The sequence below is a fragment of the Eucyclogobius newberryi genome, unplaced genomic scaffold, assembly GCF_026437365.1.
Source record: "Eucyclogobius newberryi isolate DKJ021-1_F unplaced genomic scaffold, fEucNew1.0.hap1 SCAF_22, whole genome shotgun sequence".
Classification (NCBI taxonomy): Eukaryota; Metazoa; Chordata; class Actinopteri; order Gobiiformes; family Gobiidae; genus Eucyclogobius; species Eucyclogobius newberryi.
Window position 1 is genome coordinate 25,787,891 of NW_027315857.1, and position 18,672 is coordinate 25,806,562.

The 18,672-nt window shown below is 47.1% G+C and overlaps 1 protein-coding gene across 1 annotated transcript; it reads right to left on the reverse strand.

Moving 5' to 3' along the window:
- Nucleotides 1-246: 246 nt before the first annotated feature.
- On the reverse strand, nucleotides 247-18,198 carry nhsl2 (NHS-like 2). Its single transcript, XM_072458734.1, has 9 exons — nucleotides 18,183-18,198; nucleotides 17,931-18,079; nucleotides 16,341-16,548; nucleotides 13,916-14,092; nucleotides 12,655-13,549; nucleotides 10,372-11,488; nucleotides 9,561-9,966; nucleotides 8,946-9,090; nucleotides 247-2,913 (listed from the first exon to the last, which is right to left on the reverse strand). Exons 1-9 carry the CDS (start codon nucleotides 18,196-18,198, stop codon nucleotides 2,595-2,597), a joined length of 3,432 nt encoding a protein of 1,143 aa, XP_072314835.1. The 3' UTR covers nucleotides 247-2,594.
- Nucleotides 18,199-18,672: the final 474 nt, after the last annotated feature.

An 18,672-nucleotide genomic window follows, 5' to 3' on the forward strand; every position in this document is an offset into this window, starting at 1 on the left:
AAATGTAAAAGAAGTAGAATAAAGAAAAACAGAAGGTGTTTTTGTTTTGATCTGGTGTTTGAAGAAATGAGAGAGAATGAAAAAAGCACAAAATCCTTTCAAACAGAAACACAAGAACAGGACAAATTAAGACTTTATTCAAACACAAAAAAATGTCTCAAATCAGCAGAACTCATGGAGTAAAAACAGGAATGGAAACAGCAGACGTTCCAAAAATCATTTATTGATGGTACATTTAAAAAAACAACAAGTTTCGTGTGTTTTTAGGAGCTTCTTTGATATTTGATTAAATTATTACTCAAAATCTACTTTAGTCCCAAACTGTTGCTTTGATCTGTTTGTTTTACAATATCATATGTTTTTGTCCTCTTTTTGGAACAGATTTCCTTTATAACATTCAATGATAATAATATTCATTTTAATAAAATATAACATTTATAGATCTATTCATTTGATTCATTTTACAAGTGATTTTTTTTTTACCTGAAAAACATCACGATATTTGACTCTTTTCATAAACGTTTTAAAGCTTTGACTCGAACAAAACCCTGTGCGCGTCACCTCAGCTTGAAAACCACTGCACTGGCACACTTTGTACCACCAGGGGGCGCTCTCACTGCACTGGCACACTTTGTACCACCAGGGGGCGCTCTCACTGCACTGGCACACTTTGTACCACCAGGGGGCATTCTCACTGCACTGGCACATGTAAAGGATTCTATATATTTAAGATATAATTATCAATTTTATATAGTTTTATGTCATAATTTCTAAACATTTGATAAAGAAAAAATGAAACAAGTGAAGTTCAAATTCAAGGTCCATTTTTGCACAAACTGTCGACAAAGAAGTCTGAAAAATGCAACAAAATAAAGTATGAAAAGTGAATAATAAGAGCCAAAGTGAATAAAAAGAGCCAAAGTGAATAAAAAGAGCCAAAGTGATGGATGGTTGAGACATGTTTTCTTGATGTAAATATGTTTTCTTTATATTTATAATAACTCTGTTTCTCCGTCACAAATAAACTAAAGTCACATTATTCTCAGAAAGTGGAGCTGTTATTCAGACTTTAGATTCACATGACGAGTTTGTTCATACGTCTGATATTTCAATGTCAGTGAAACAAATGAAACGGCTCTAAATTGTGTCTCTGTGCAAAGTCAAACCAGCAGCACATTTGTCTCCTTCTGATTCAAACCATCAGAACGTTGTGTTTGTGTCGTCAGAGTTAAAGCAGCTTCATGACACCTACGTCGAACGTGCGCCAGGAATTCAGAATCAAAACGGGCTTGGCGCGTTTAAAAGATGAGGAGAATGAGTCAAAAATGTCCACGAGAAACGAAAAGAAACTATAAGCGTTTAATGTGGGTGTTTTTGAACGTACGACAGAAATACAGGCTGTGATTTGCGAAATAAAAGGCGCAAAATGGACACGTGCGTTTGAAAACATGCTCATTTTAAACGTCTCGCCTCGTTGGTCCCCTCGGACAGTCTCTGGTCCCTTCATCGGGGACGATCCCGAGACCCTGTCGGACCAAACCCGCTTCATGCTCTCTTAGACCCTGTCGGACCCAAACAGACTCCGCAGGAACGGCCGCGACGCTTCACGTTTCAGACTCTTCCGATGCTTGATCCGGGTTCTTTCCCCGTTGTCCTTCCACAAACGCGCTCGAGAAACGCTTGGCCTTTGTACATGACGACAAACCAAACTAAAGTCCTTTAGCGAGGCGCAAACGGGATGAAAGTGCTTCGTTCTTCCGCTGGGCTTGGGAAAGTCGGAATGTTTGAGATCGCTGACGTTCTGGGTCTTTCGGTTCCGGAAAACATCGCCGGAAATTGTCTAAAATTGGAAAATCGGCTTTTGTCGATCCTGGTTTTCCTCGTTTTTTGTGCGGAAAATCCCAGAATGTCATAATCCCACGTAAAGTCCTCCATCGCGTTCAGGTCATTCCCAGAGAATCCTTGATCCACAGAAGGTGCCGCAGTGGCAGAGTGGTTAGCATTCCGAACACAACGCTTGCATATTCTCCCCGCGTCTGCGTGAGCTCCTCTGGTTTCCCCCCCACGAACCCAAAGTCCTCTGAACCTGCTCCTCACGCGTTAGACCCGGAGACACTGAGGGGCGGGGCAGAAGACGAGGACGCTACAGGGACAACGGAACACTAGGGGGCGTGCGCGAATGGCAGAACTATGGGCAGCAAAAGCCACAACTCTCCAGGACCAGGTCAGACGCTGACGCCAGTGGCCAGGCCAGGTCTAAATTCTGTGCCCCCTGGTGGACAAAATAATACTACTGATTACAGAAGAACATTCACACTGTTCTGCCATTTGCTGCTGAATGTCTCTCACATCTTGAACTCGACACGTTCTTCTCGTGGTTCTTTCTCCAACATTGGTCCCTTCCACTTTGCCGGTGTGTTTTGGTGGGCGTTTTGCTGCAACCACGCGACCATTCGTCCAAAATCACCGCGCAGCGTGGGTTTGGGTCACAAATGGTCAGCCGTGAGTTGGAGCGACCTGGCCCGTCCCCTAGAGGGCACCGTGTCTCCGGGTCGTGTACGTCAGCCTCGTCGGCCTCTTTACGGCTGCCCGTTTCACTGGCTGCAGTTGCTCGCGGCGGATTTGGCGTCGTCGTTGGCCGCGCCGAACTCCGTGACGCGGCGCGCCAGCGGGTTTGTGCTTTTGAGCAGCTCCGCCGCTGAGACGCGAGCGCCGCAGGTGGACGACTTGTTGCCTTTCTTCTGGAGCAGGGCCATGAAGTTCTCGTTCCTGGAGCTGGAGCGCTGGCTGGAGATCAGGGTGTAGCTGCGCAGGTCGGCGCTGCACGACGAGCTCTTTACGGGCGACGAGAGGTTCTGGCGGCTCCCGAAAGAGTCCGATGGTTCCTTACGCCCGAGGACTTTCCGCTTGGACCTGGACACAGAGAACAAGATATAGTTAAAGAAACATACAAAGCTCTTTGCTGGTTTCTAGTGGCAAACGACACCAAGAGTAGATGATTGTTTTACACCACGCTCGCTCTAAATGTTCATCCAAAACGCTTCCCTCTAAGTCTATGATGATGAAAGCCAATGTAACGTGTGTGGTTCTGGTTCTGGCTCTGTTTCTGTATGTGGTTCTGGTTCTCTGTGTGGTTCTGGTTCTGTGTGTGGTTCTAGTTCTCTGTGTGGTTCTGGTTCTGGTTCTGTGTGTGGTTCTGGTTCTGGCTCTGTTTCTGTATGTGGTTCTGGTTCTCTGTGTGGTTCTGGTTCTGGCTCTGTTTCTGTATGTGGTTCTGGTTCTCTGTGTGGTTCTGGTTCTGTGTGTGGTTCTAGTTCTCTGTGTGGTTCTGGTTCTGGTTCTGTGTGTGGTTCTGGTTCTGGCTCTGTTTCTGTATGTGGTTCTGGTTCTCTGTGTGGTTCTGGTTCTGGCTCTGTTTCTGTATGTGGTTCTGGTTCTCTGTGTGGTTCTGGTTCTGTGTGTGGTTCTAGTTCTCTGTGTGGTTCTGGTTCTGGTTCTGTGTGTGGTTCTGGTTCTGGCTGTTTCTGTTTCTGTGTGTGGTTCTGGTTCTTTGTGTGGTTCTGGTTCTAAGATAAGATAAGCCTTTATTGGTCCCAATTCCAGTGTTGCAACACAAGTAAGTACAGAAGTAAAAGAACAGATAACTTTTAGAAGACTTTAAAAAACACTCTTAATAGAAAAAACTCTTATAAAACTCTTATAAAAAACCTCTTATGCTCATAATTAAAAACACAAAAAAAAACACTCTTATTTACAGCTGTTATATGGACAGAGAATATTGCACATGTCAGTATTGCACAAGGGTATGACGGTATTGCACATGGGTATGACAGTATTGCACATGGGTGTCAGTATTGCACATGGGTATGTCAGTATTGCACATGGGTATGACAGTATTGCACATGGGTATGACAGTATTGCACATGGGTATGACAGTATTGCACATGTCACTATTTCACATGAGTATAACAGTATTGCACATGTCACTATTTCACATGGGTATGCCAGTATTGCACATGGGTATGACAGTATTGCACATGTCACTATTTCACATGGGTATGACAGTATTGCACAAGGGTATGACAGAAAAGCGCTATATAAATAAAAGTTATTATTATTATTATTATTATTAGTATTGCACATGGGTATGTCAGTATCGCACATGGGTATGTCAGTATTGCACATCGGTATGACAGTATTGCACATGGGTATGACAGTATTGCACATGTCACTATTTCACATGAGTATAACAGTATTGCACATGTCACTATTTCACATGGGTATGCCAGTATTGCACATGGGTATGACAGTATTGCACATGTCACTATTTCACATGGGTATGTCAGTATTGCACATGGGTATGACAGTATTGCACATGGGTGTCAGTATTGCACATGGGTATGTCAGTATTGCACATGGGTATGACAGTATTGCACATGGGTATGACAGTATTGCACATGTCACTATTTCACATGAGTATAACAGTATTGCACATGTCACTATTTCACATGGGTATGCCAGTATTGCACATGGGTATGACAGTATTGCACATGTCACTATTTCACATGGGTATGACAGTATTGCACAAGGGTATGACAGAAAAGCGCTATATAAATAAAAGTTATTATTATTATTATTATTAGTATTGCACATGGGTATGTCAGTATTGCACATGGGTATGTCAGTATTGCACATCGGTATGACAGTATTGCACATGGGTATGACAGTATTGCACATGTCACTATTTCACATGAGTATAACAGTATTGCACATGTCACTATTTCACATGGGTATGCCAGTATTGCACATGGGTATGACAGTATTGCACATGTCACTATTTCACATGGGTATGTCAGTATTGCACATGGGTATGACAGTATTGCACATGGGTGTCAGTATTGCACATGGGTATGTCAGTATTGCACATGGGTATGACAGTATTGCACATGGGTATGACAGTATTGCACATGTCACTATTTCACATGAGTATAACAGTATTGCACATGTCACTATTTCACATGGGTATGCCAGTATTGCACATGGGTATGACAGTATTGCACATGTCACTATTTCACATGGGTATGACAGTATTGCACAAGGGTATGACAGAAAAGCGCTATATAAATAAAAGTTATTATTATTATTATTATTAGTATTGCACATGGGTATGTCAGTATTGCACATGGGTATGTCAGTATTGCACATCGGTATGACAGTATTGCACATCGGTATGACAGTATTGCACATGTCACTATTTCACATGAGTATAACAGTATTGCACATGTCACTATTTCACATGGGTATGCCAGTATTGCACATGGGTATGACAGTATTGCACATGTCACTATTTCACATGGGTATGACGGTATTGCACAAGGGTATGACAGTATTGCACATGTCACTATTTCACATGGGTATGACGGTATTGCACATGGGTATGACAGTATTGCACATGGGTGTCAGTATTGCACATGGGTATGACAGTATTGCACATGGGTATGTCAGTATTGCACATGGGTATGTCAGTATTGCACATGGGTATGACAGTATTGCACATGGGTATGACAGTATTGCACATGGGTATGTCAGTATTGCACATGGTTATGACAGTATTGCACATGGGTATGTCAGTATTGCACATGGGTATGACAGTGTTTGTTGTAGAGTGTGACAGCAGCAGAAAGACAGACTGAAACGTCTCCCTCACACAGCGAGGGTGGATCTGTCACTGAAGCTGCTCTCCAGAGGGGACAGAGTGTCCTGCAGGGGACAGAGTGTCCTGCAGGGGACAGATTGTCCTGCAGGGGGCGACACTCATGGTCCAGCATAGATGTGAGTTTAGCAAGGACCCTTCTGTCCTCCACCTCCTGCACCGAGTCCAGAGCACAGCCCAGGAGGGAGCTTTGTCCAGCTTCTTCCTCTCTGTAGCGGGGCTCTCCCTCAAAAATATGGCGAAGTCAGATTTCAAGTGCTCAGGTGGATTTATTGTGCCAAACCAAAGTGCAAAAATAGTGTAACAGTGCAAAATATATACAGTGAGCAAAAAAGGTCCAAAAATCCCAAAACATATATTTACAGAGTTCCAACTATGAGTTCAACTTTAACTCGTTCTCTCTTTTAACTCTCTCTCTTTTACTCTCTCTCTCTCACTGTTTCCTTCTCTGATGTTGGGGACAGACTCCTCCCACAGCCAAGAGCGGCTCGCCTTTATTCCTCACTTGCCCCTCCCACTGAGCAAAATAACTATATAATTCAAACCCCAAATAAACTGACAATAAACTGTTGTGGCCTCTTCCTACAACATAATACATCATTAATTATATACACATGTTCAAAATAAAGCAATATAAACACATAGAATACCCGGTGTCACATGGTCAGCACCACGGCGCGAACAACGCGCATTTAAACTTCCAGGAAGTCCTGGCTCGGTTTCGACCCAACGCGACGCATCGGCGGAGCGCGGCTTCGTGACAAAACAGGCAACAATTGACGTGTGTGTGCTTAGACTTAACCTAACGCGCGCAAGTGTGCAGCCTGTGGATTAGTGACGGAGGAGTGCGGGGAAAGATGCGTGTGTAGCGTCTGATGCGAATGAATGAAACAGAGGGAAACGCGGGGAGCGGGGAATGTATGAGTGTGTGTTGGAAAGTGCGCGCGGGCATGACGACCGCGCGGTTGCTCAGCAAATAAGCGGCGACACCAGTTAAAGACGGACTGGCTCCGTCACACTCTCCCTCTCTGTGATGACCACACCTACAGGAGCTGATGCACCACAGAGGAGGAGAAGGTCTTCAGGAGTGACAGGAGCGGCCCTGTCACTCCAAAAGACCTGAGTCTCCTCAGGAGGTAGAGCCGACTCTGGCTCTTCCTGTACAGTGCGTCTGTGTTATGAGTCCAGTCCAGTTTGTGGTTCAGATGAACACCAGGTACTTGTATGAGTCACTCTCTCAATGTCCCTTCCCTGGATGTTCACTGGTGAGGGGGGCGTGGCCTCTGTGGAAGTCCACCACGATCTCCTTTGTCTTTCCCGCATTGATGAGGAGGTGGTTCCGATGACACCAGTCCACAAAGTCCTGCTCCAGTCCTCTGTCCTCCGCATCGTCATACTCCACACCAGCTGTCTCCAGCTTGTCCCTCAGGAGCTGATGGTGTTGAAGGCGCTGGAAAGATCGAAGAACAGGATCCTCACAGAGCTGCCAGGCTTTTCCAGGTGAGAGAGAGAGCGGTGCAGCAGGGAGATGACGGCGTCCTCCACTCCGATGCCAGACCGATATGCAAACTGCAGCGGGTCCATGGCTGAGCTCACGGTGGAGCGGAGGTGGTCCAGGACCAGCCGCTCCAGTGTCTTCATCAGGTGGGACGTGAGAGCCACTGGCCTGAAGCTGTTGAGGTCTTTGGCGCGCGGTGTCTTGGGCACAGGTACCAGACAGGAGGTCTTCCAGACCTGTGGTACCACCCTCAGCTTCAGGCTCATGTTGAAGACATGCTCCATAACTCCACACAGTTCATCTGCGCAGGACTTAAGGAGCCTGGGGCTGATGCCGTCAGGTCCTGCTGCCTTCCTCACTTTAATCCTCTTCAGCTCACTCCTCACCTGTGCTGCTGTGACAGTCAGTGGTTGGCAGGGGGACTGTGTGCTGGGGGGATGGGTGAGTCCAGGTGGAGAGGTGTGAAGAGGAAAGGGTGTGGGCCATTGTCCAGCTGTGGTGTGTGGTTCATGAAATCGTGTGGACAAGAATAAAATCGATTGGACGATCACAGCGGCTGTTGCCGGGCTGTTGCTAGGGGAGTGTCTCATATTCACAGCACAGGATTCATCTGCTTCATCAAAGGGCAAAGCTCTGGTCAGAAGAACAATCTGCTCGTCTAAAATACTTCATGTTAGTTCCCATTTTGAACCTGCTCGAGTATCACAGCCTCAACCCAAACTCAAAGAATTCAACATATGATAAATGAAAATATACTGTAAAGTATATGTAATATACTGAAAATGATGTATTTGAAAACATAAAGAGGCTGTTCTGAAATGTGAACCTGTTAGTTCCAGTTCAGATATAATGTTAAAACATTTATTCAGGTAAAAACACCACAGCACTTCCTGATTCTATTTATAGAGTTTTATTTTCAGAGACGCAGGCGAAGTGCAGCGTTAGCATGCTAATGTTTGTTAGCATTACTCGAGACAGAAAAACTGGCTTTGGGCTCAAAGACTCATGAAAAGTGCTTTTAGACTCGGTGAGGTGAGAGAGCGATACGTGTGGAGATGTTTAACGAGTTTAACGTGTTTTTCACATTTCAAAGCAGTAAAAATCAGGTGCAGCCCCTTTAATTACTGGCTCTGCACAACTGCACGCGGCCACCTCAGACTTAGCGTCAGTACTTCCTGTCCAGTTATAAATACTGTAAGATCAGGCAGTGAGCTGCAGGTGGATCCAGGTTAAAGACATCACACATGAGCCGACGTAATATAGAAATTAAAACAATTAAACAGTCTTTATTATTTATTATATTACTCTTACTTTATTGTGAAATTTATTAAAAGCTAGCATTGCCTGTAGGAGACTGTTAGCTAGCAAATGCGTTGCGGTGGAGTGCGTACCTATGTTCCCTGGTACCTATGTTCCCCCCTATGAACCGGGGAACTATGGTACCTCATATTTAAAAGGTCCCGGTATTCCCCGGTGCATTCCGTGCATGTTGCTGAGTGTTGGTTGTTGTCTAGAATCTCCTGGGGTAAACGGGCGTTAGCGTGCAACAGCGTGCGTTAGCGTGCGTTGGCGTGCGTTAGCGTGCCTTAGCGTGCCTTAGCGTGCCTTAGCGTGCGTTGGCGTGCGTTGGCGTGCGTTAGCGTGCCTTAGCGTGCCTTAGCGAGCCTTAGCGTGCCGTAGCGTGCGTTGGCGTGCCTTAGCGTGAGTCAGTGTGCGCATTAGCGTTGCTCGGACCTGTGGATGATGGTGAACAGGTCTTCTGTGGTGTGAGAGGAGCTGCTCAGAACGTCCTCAGCTTCTTCTGAAACCTGCAGCTCGTCTGAAACCTGCAGCTCTTCTGAAACCTGCTGCTCTGCGCTCTCACTCATGGCGCTCTCATCTGGAAACAAACATGAGCACAAAACTGTTATTGATCACATTTACCTGAATACAATAGTTTACTGTTAGTAACAATGGGTGGAGGTCAGACAGCATCTGCTTTTGCTGGAGAAAACATAGGTCTCCATCGAGGGACAAAAGTCAACATATGAACAGAATTTATTTTTATATATGTATAATTTCATGCTTTCTTGCCACCTGAGATTCTTGCACGTTTGAACAAAAATTATGCTTTTATAACACTTTTATCAAAATCCACACACTGTATCTGGGACATCAAACTCCTACACCTGAAACAGTTTATGGATACCTTTGGAAAAGAGTTCCGGCAGCAGGAGAAAAGCTATCACAAAGAAATGGATGACACAGAATGAATCCATTTCTAACTTATGAAATGGAAAAGATGACCTACGCCGGTTTTGTTTTATTGTTCACGCTTTGTAACTGATTCAAAAGTAAAAGTAATCTTACCCAATCCAATGTCAGCGGCGGACATTTTGTGGTCCAGCTCAGAGAGGGAGGAGTCCAGAGACAACTCCTTAGACCTGTCCTCCTCCCGGTCCTCAGGGTGCTCTTCAGGGTGCTCCTCAGGGTGCTCTTCAGGGTGCTCCTCAGGGTGCTCTTCAGGGTGCTCCTCGGGGTGCTCCTCAGGGTGCTCCTCATGGTGCTCTTCAGGGTGTTCTTCCTCTGGTAAAGGCTCTGGAATGTGTAGGGTGCTCGCACGGTCTTCAAGCGGTGGAGCACCCAAAGGAGACCGAGCACCCAAAGGAGACTGAGCACCCATGGGACCCTCGGCCTGCGTGCTCGGGCGCTTGCTGGAGGAGTAGCTCGATGTGGGTTTAACACACCGGGGTTTCTTGGGGACAGGAGGAGGGACCTGCAGAAGATTTAAACATTTAAAGGAGATTTCATCAAGGCGACACACTATTTAGCAAAGAAACGTATTAATCAACGTTATATATTCACATTCTACAGCTTCAGTGTTAAAACTTCTCAGTCGATACCAATATTTACATTTAATAATTCACAATAATAAGGCACAAACATCTATTTAAAGTAGAAGTAAAGCTCACTTTTGACTTATAAATAAATAATAACAATAATGATTTGTTGCCATATTGTAGCATTTATGTTCTTCTATTTGTCCTTTAGCCATTAGTAAAATATAAGCGCCAAATATCGGCCGTTTATTCGTTTAAACGAAAAAAATAACCGCTGACTAGTCGACTTCTCGAATCATCGTTAGCGACAGCCCTTCTCTCGATCGCTAAGTCTTCCATACCTTGGGTTTCTTCTTGTCCACGGCTTCTGCCCCACAGGAAGTGTTGGCTCTAGGGGGCAGTGTTCTGCTCTTGTCCTGGAGCTCCGGAGCCTCTTGGGTGCAACAGGGCGACGGCAGTGATCCGCCGTCCCCCAAACGCAGCTCCTGATCGGGGTCAAAGTCCGGCTCCAGCGCCGGGTCTTCGAGCAGAGGCTGGGGATCGGGCAGTGGCGGTAAATCGTACAACGAATGCAAAATGGACTGGTTTTCGTAGTTTGCAGTCACGCTTGAGTGGACGTCCGGGCTCGCTGGGATTTGCGGAGGCGTTTTCTTGGGTTTGGGTTTTCTCATGACTTTGTAGATATTCCCGAGCGGGACGGGGCGATCGACGGGCGAACCGGGCGGCGAGTCGGTGGACAGCGACGTGGACGATGGTGACGGAGGCTTGAGCTGCAGATTCATGGGCCGTCTGGGTAACGGCGGCTTCATTGCGACCGGCGGTCTGGGTTTGGGCAACGTCGGTGGCGGACTCGGATTCTCGCCGACATCTCGACCGCGCTCTTCTTCGATTGTGTCGGACGCGCCATCGGGACAATCCTCGAGGTCGCCGCGGGACACCGATCGAAGCCGAATGGTTTTCAGTTCGTTTTGCGTCACCACGGGAAGCGCTTGCGACGAGCTCGGGCTCATCTTGCCGGGCTTTTCCGCCGTTGATGTGTCCGAATGCCGGCGATTCGCTCTCTGCTTTGGTTTGAGAGAAGATAACTCTAGGTGCGCATTCCCGGGCATTTCGAACGACAATCTCGACCGCGCCGCCGGATCTTTTGGCGAAGGTAGGGACGATTTTCTTTCAGGTATTTTGGGGCGCATTTTACATCCCATTATCGTGCCCGTGCCGAGCTGGTGGGACACCGTCGGCGTCGGAGCCTCGGACTGGCTCGAGTAACCGCTGGAGGGCGACATGAGTCCGTGCGGTCTGAAGGGGGAGGAGGCTTTGTGGTCGGCTTCCATGCAGAGCAGCGACGGGGAGGTGGCTCGGGAGGTGGAAGGCGACTCGCGCAGAGACTCGGCGCTGCCTCGCACTCTCATACATTCGATAACGGTGGTTCCTGTGGCCGAGCTCGAGCCGGAGAGCGACCTGAGCGAGAAAGAACTATATTCACTTTGGCAATAAGGTGCTACATAAAACCATGAATAAGTAAAGTAAAATATAAACTATGATAAAATAAAAGGCAATAAGGTTTTAGAATAAAAATAGACCTATGTACTCACCCAGAACACAACACAATATTAGACCCTCCTACCACCAGATCTAAACTGGGTCTGAGACTTTGGGGGTCCAAACTAGGGCAAAACAAGCCCTAGAAAAGGAGTACACAACTGACTCTAAATTCAGCAAATATATAGACTCTAAAGGATTCTGCGTAGCACCTGAAGGAACTAACCCCTCAGACGTGGCCCTGTACTCGTCATTTCTTATACATTTTCAAAGACATATTCCATAAACCCATCTCAAACTGATACAGCTCCATTCATTAGCGCCAATGCATTGTCCATGGGAGAGTTAGCATTAGCGTCATAGTTAGCATTAGCTTCACAGTTAGTGTTAGCCTCAGAGTTAACTCGTCTCAATCCTGGTTCTGTTGGACCTCAGCGCAGCGTTAGCGTACTAACAGGAACTAAAAGAAGAGAGCACATTACGCCGGTGCTGGAGTCTCTTCACTGGCTCCTGTCCAGTTTATAATCAAATTTAAAATTCTACTCCTGACCTACAAAGCCATAAATGACATGGCCCCATCCTACCTCAAAGATGCTATAGAACCATCTCATCCAAACAGAGAATGCTGGACATCTGGTGGTGCCAAGAGTCTGTAAAAGCACAGTAGGAGGTAGAGCCTTCTGATGGTCCCAAGAGTCTCTAAAAGCACAGTAGGAGGTAGAGCCTTCTGATGGTCCCAAGAGTCTCTAAAAGCACAGTAGGAGGTAGAGCCTTCTGGTGGTCCCAAGAGTCTCTAAAAGCACAGTAGGAGGTAGAGCCTTCTGGTGGTCCCAAGAGTCTCTAAAAGCACAGTAGGAGGTAGAGCCTTCTGGTGGTCCCAAGAGTCTCTAAAAGCACAGTAGAAGGTAGAGCCTTTTTCACTGTCGCCCTCCGAGGCAACTGCTGCTGTGATTTTGGGGGTTACAATTCACCAACTGTTAGAACATTGTCCTCATTGTGTGACAAATGTAAGTTTATCTTATTTTATCTAGAGGTCTAAACTACAGGGTGAACAGCTTTTCCACATATCAAATACATGTTCTCACCTGTAGGGGTCGTTGTTGTTCCTCCACTCGCCGAACTGCCAGTGGTTGGTAAACTCCGTGTCCTGGTCAGGCGCTTGTATCTCCAGACTCGGAGGCCTTTCCACTCGGCTCTCCTCTCTGCCGTCTCCTCGCGAGTTTTTACCCGAACTCGGTATCAGGAAGTTGGGTTTAAAGTCCGGGTACTGGTCCCGGGGGATGTGCAGGCTTTTGGGTCGTCCGTCGCGGTACAAGCCCCTCCCGTGATGAAGCCTCCCGTCCGCCTCGCCCAAGCTCTTCATGAGCGAAACACTTCTCACGGGCGGCGGAGGTTTGCGCTTGGACTTTTTCAGCGAAATCGACCTGGAGCGAAGTCTCAACCTGCTTTCGTTGCTGTAATCCGAAGCCGCGACTGAAATTGTGTCCGTCGTGCTTGCGCTGTCCTCGGAACTCCCACTCGGGTACAGCAAGGCGTAGTTCTCCCCCGCGCCCAGATAGCTCTCGTGTCGTTGGTCGCCCGTTCCATTTCCCGTCGGCAAACGTCCGTCGAATCCAAAGGAATCGGAATCGGTCGGCGTGGAAAGCGAGCGCTCTCTGAATTTGAAAGCGTTGGCGGCGGCGATGGAGCGCGCGGATCTCTGGCGCCCTCGGGTGCCCTCACTCCCCTCCGTCTCGCTCCGTTTCCCGATCGGGGGTCTGGATTCGGGGTTCACGGACTGGATGCAGCCCCCGATCACCGTGTGTTGCTTCGGGGGAACCGCCGGGCCCTTGGGCGCCGTGGCGTTGTAGTTGTTGTGATGGCTGTAAGGTTTGTTCCAGGCACCGGGGGCAAACGTGGAGCCTTTAGGGCCGTTCCAGGAGCAAAGAAGCCCAGAGTGGTCCATGGCTCCGGGGGAAAAGTGGTCCGAGTGACGCTGCTCTGGAGGAGAAATGAGAACGAGACATTAAGAAAACGGAACCTTTATTTGCTCGTTTTATCTAAGCAGCAATTTAGCCTTTAGCCTTCCATTTAGCCTTCACTTTTGAGCAATGAATTTCAAACGCTTATCTACCACTGGAAAAATATTTGTGCCGAAAAGTGTTCTCAGGATTTTTGAGTCTTTGTAACTTGTACGTTGTTTGTTGGAGTGCTTGTTTTTGATGCTTTACTGTGCACTCAACAGTGTGTGCTCGTTTTGCAGGGCACAGGGGCAAAGCTACTGTCACCAGATCTGCTCGGGACAAAAGCCTGAAACGTGACCCTGAAACCCCCTGAAAGAGCAGGTCGACCCCCAGGCGCTCTCACCCGGGCTCAGGGCGGCTTCCAGGTCGGAGCGAGTCTTCCTCAGCGGCGCCCCCTGGTGGAGAGTGTCCGTGACGGGCTCCAGTGAGCGCGGCTGGTGCGGCAGGTCCGCGGGCGAAGGGCAGGGCGAGTGCTGCAGCAGGTCGACCCCGTGGAACCTTCTTCCTCCTCCACTTTCACCTGGACACACAGACAGACAACATGTAAAGAAAATACAATCTGTTCAGCCCTAAATGACCAGGACCTATTTCCCTGTCTCCTCTAGGTCCCGTCCACTGCCTGCTTTGGGCCCTCTTCTGGGCTTCAGCCACCTCCCCTCCGCCCTCCCTCTGTCTGGCGCCGGTGGAGCTCCTTCCTTTGCATAAAGCAGTGAATGGGTTTGTCCTTTTTGTTCATTCATATTGATCTTTATCTCTAGGTTTGTTACTTTTGTTTACCTTCAATTCAGTCTGCCCCAGGGCAGCTGTGGCCACAGTAGTATCTTACACCAGAGTCTGGAGTGAGTGAAATGTGCATCGTAAAGTGCTTTGGGTGTCATGGAAGGCTCAATGTAAAGCCAATGATTCATTCATTCAACTGGGCGTTGCTGCTTCATTATTATGCATTGCATGTAAAAGCTTCTCTGGAATAAATTATCAAAAATATACAGTCACATGATATTTTTCACTAAAGCAAACATGTGAAGTTGCTTTGGGTACTTTGCCTTGTGTCAGTGATTTGGCTTTATATTTCTGTCTCAACCAAATGTGTTGATTTGATTCATCTCCACTTCCGTCGATACGGTTCAGAAAAGCAGAGTGAATGCGCCGCTGCCTTCAAACCTAAAATAGAAGTGTAAATGTCCCAAACCCTCGGCTGGTTCCTGCTCTCGCACCATTCACAAAACACAACCAGCTCCTGCGCTTTTTCTGAATCGAGGCAGAAGCAGCCGTGACCACGTGTTCATTCACTCTCTCGTTCCATTCTAAACACTCTCCTCCTCTTCAGACCTTTCTCTTTTTTCTGCCGTATTTTCCGGGGGAAGAGCGGTGTTACCATGGCAACAGAACCACGACTTGTTCTGCTCCTCACTCGGCAGCGCGACACAAACCGGCCTGTGATCAACCCAAGAGAGCTCGTTATGATCGTTATGACGTCTTTAACGAGTCGGAGCACATTTTACCGTTATTATCGGACTATGAGACTTTGTGCTCGATATTAACATGAAATTAAGATAAGATAAGATATTCCTTTATTGTCCCACATGGGGAAATTTCATTGGTGCAACGCAGGAAGATACAGAGGTAGATCCAGAAGAACAGATCACTTATAGGAAGTCTGAAAAACACTTTCAGTAGAAGATCTCCTATAAACAAATAAAAACTCCCATAGACAAATAAATAAATAAATACATAAATACCATTGCATGTGATCACGACAGTAATTGCACATGAATATGTCACGACAGCACATAGATTGCACATGAATTCCAACAGCAATTGCACATATGACAGAATTGCACATCAGTATTAGGTTAGGTCAGTATTGCGAGTGTTCAGTACTAACAGTTTTTGTTATAAAGTCTGACAGTTAATTGTTATCCGGATGGTTTTTCAAAAATCGAGACGTTTCAGCTGACATCCAGAAGTTGTTTTCAATGAGAAACGAGAGGTTTGAATGGTTCTCCCACACGGCAGCCTCGACGGTTCCTGATGGGCCTTTGACTCGTTAGACCTCCGGAGTAAAACCAAACAGCCACAGCACAGACGACAGCGTCAACACAGAAGACACTCAAGCTCAGGTTTACAATCAGTCCAGCACTCATTCACCACTCGTTCGAAGGCAGCGAGGTGAAGACTTAGAGGGGGAGACGACATGGTTGGAAAGAGTACAAAAGGTTTAGAGCAAGTCCGTCCCTTGGGCTTTTCTACACTTTCTACAGTCAAATAGAAAAGACCGTACACTTTCATACCACTTACAGGAGGGTACTGATTTGACTTTCTTCCAAGCGCTCAAGCCAGTCCGAGGCTCGCAAAACGACACGAGGTTTAGCCGTTAAACAGTCGTTAGGAGAGAACGACCTGAAGCTGTGCCATAACAACCAGTGCGGATGGACAATCTACACCAGCAATGTCATGACGTAATTCAACTTTTCATCTCGAAATAGGAAAATGTAACGTAACACGGTCACTTAAACAATGAACATCACATCCGGGACCTCAAGGGACGATCCGTGAAGGACAGGGACCAGTTTCTCGTCGAACTGGAGGAATACAACACGATTCACGATGTCAAACGTGGATTCTACAAAGACGCGGTGTGAAGCTGACGAGACTGTGAAGGGAAGCGACCTCACCACTGCAAAGGCTGCAGACACGGCTCGTTATCGCTCTGGCTCGTTATCGCTCAGCATCGTCCAAAAACCCGACGCATAACGAGTCCTCCGTACCTGTGACGTCGAGCGGGACGACCGGCGCCGGGGTCGGCCTGCCGTGGCTCCAGCGCGGTTTCTCGGCCACGGGAGGAGGCCCCGAGGTGCTGTTACCGCTCCAGGCCGGCGGGGGGCGCTCCGGGCCGCGGGGCGAGGCGTTCACGACGGACCGGAGCCCGAACACGGAGGAGGAGGTCTCATCGTCGTACAGCTGCTTGGACGCCGGCTGCAAACAGAGGCAGACACGTGATCTCCTCCAGGACCAGATGAAGACCACATGATCATCAGCTCCACTTACATGAACTTCAGCTCCACCTACGTGAACATCAGCTCCATCAGCTCCACCTACATGAACTTCAGCTCCATCAGCTCCACCTACATGAACTTCAGCTCCACCAACATGAACTTCAGCTCCACCTACATGAACATCAGCTCCATCAGCTCCACCTACATGAACTTCAGCTCCATCAGCTCCACCTACATGAACTTCAGCTCCATCAGCTCCACCTACATGAACTTCAGCTCCACCAACATGAACTTCAGCTCCACCTACATGAACATCAGCTCCATCAGCTCCACCTACATGAACTTCAGCCAGTGGGTTCCTTAAGGACAGAGATTATATGCATTTAAGCTTCTGACCCTGTTCTCACATGTTCCTCGTCACAAACTCGACTGGAGCTTCATTCACACTAAAGTCTTCTCCCCTCCGAGCCTCACAAACACTACGCTCTGAATCTCCACCATAACTGGCCTTTTCTCCATCTGTAACTCTGACATCTGTAACTCTGACGTCTGTGACTCTGACATCTGTAACTCTGACATCTGTAACTCTGACATCTGTAACTCTGACGTCTGTGACTCTGACATCTGTAACTCTGACATCTGTAACTCTGACATCTGTAACTCTGACATCTGTGACTCTTGAGAATCTTCTTTTTATAGTCATGTTGATCGTGTTGTTGATTGTGATGTTGATGGTGTTGTTGATGGTGTTGATGTTGTTGTTGATGGTGATGTTGATGGTGTCGTTGATGGTGTTGATTGTGTTGTTGTTGTTGTTGTTGATAGTTTTGTTGATTGTGTTGTTGTTGTTGTTGTTGATGGTGTTGATTGTGTTGTTGATGGTGTTGATTGTGTTGTTGATGGTGTTGTTGTTGTTGTTGTTGTTGATGGTGTTGTTGATGGTGTTGTTTGTGTTGTTGTTGTTGATGGTTTTGTTGATTGTGTTGTTGATGGTGTTGTTGTTGTTGTTGTTGATGGTGTTGTTGATTGTGTTGATGGTGTTGATTGTGTTGTTGATGGTGTTGTTGTTGTCGTTGTTGATGGTGTTGTTGATTGTGTTGATGGTGTTGATTGTGTTGTTGTTGATGGTGTCGTTGATGGTGTTGTTTGTGTTGTTGTTGTTGTTGATGATGGTTTTGTTGATTGTGTTGTTGATGGTGTTGATTGTGTTGTTGTTGTTGTTGTTGTTGGTGGTGTTGATTGTGTTGTTGTTGTTGTTGTTGGTGGTGTTGATTGTGTTGTTGTTGTTGTTGTTGGTGGTGTTGATTGTGTTGTTGTTGATGGTGTTGTTGATGGTGTCGTTGATGGTGTTGCTGCTGTTACCAGGAAAATGAAGTCGTGTCTTTTGCCGGAGCTGGATCCTGGAGAACGAGGAGACCCTGGAGACCGGGTCAGGGACGTTTCCTCTGAACTGGACGATGGCAGACGAAAGGTTTGTCCTGGTTTGGAGTCACACAGCTGCTCCTCGAAGTCTGCCACACAAACACCACACACACAGACGTTTGAACACCAACGAGACGTTAAACCTCTGAGGGAATCATCTCCGGGACTAAACCACGAGTACTAGAGTTTGACCCTCGACACCGATCATTTCAGACTCATTCAAAAGCGGTCATTTTGAAATACGAGACACGTCTCAAAATCACCTCCAGAATTGTTTTAAACCAAATAAATCAAATCTATAAATGCATTTTCCACGTTATTTCCACATTTAAACACAAGCAATTCAATCCAAACAATCCAGTCCAAACCAAACAAAAGTGCCAAAATGAGCAGAAACTTCATTCAAAATCACGCACAAAATTGACTTCAGATGCTTTTTAGAACAAAGAAATGACAGAACTCTAACGTTACAAAGCAAAGAGAGTCAAACGCAGACTAAACTTACTTTGTCACATTATTTCCAAACTAACACGTTTCTCCGCTGCCTGATCCGCGCTCCTGCTGAAGTCTGAGCGTCTGCAGTGAAAACAACAGGAGCCAGGCCCTGATTGGTCCACAGGCCTAAAGGTATGTTAAGCCCTCCCCCTGCCCTCGTGCCTCGGAGCCAGACACCACACAAAAC

Excerpts from the sequence above, each read along its gene's own strand:
- nhsl2 (XM_072458734.1), bottom strand. Across the intron at positions 16,549-17,930 it reads GACACGACTTCATTTTCCTG|CCGGCGTCCAAGCAGCTGTA; the intron begins GTAACAGCAGCA and ends CTCTGTTTGCAG. Across the intron at positions 11,489-12,654 it reads AACAACAACGACCCCTACAG|GTCGCTCTCCGGCTCGAGCT; the intron begins GTGAGAACATGT and ends TTTCTCGCTCAG.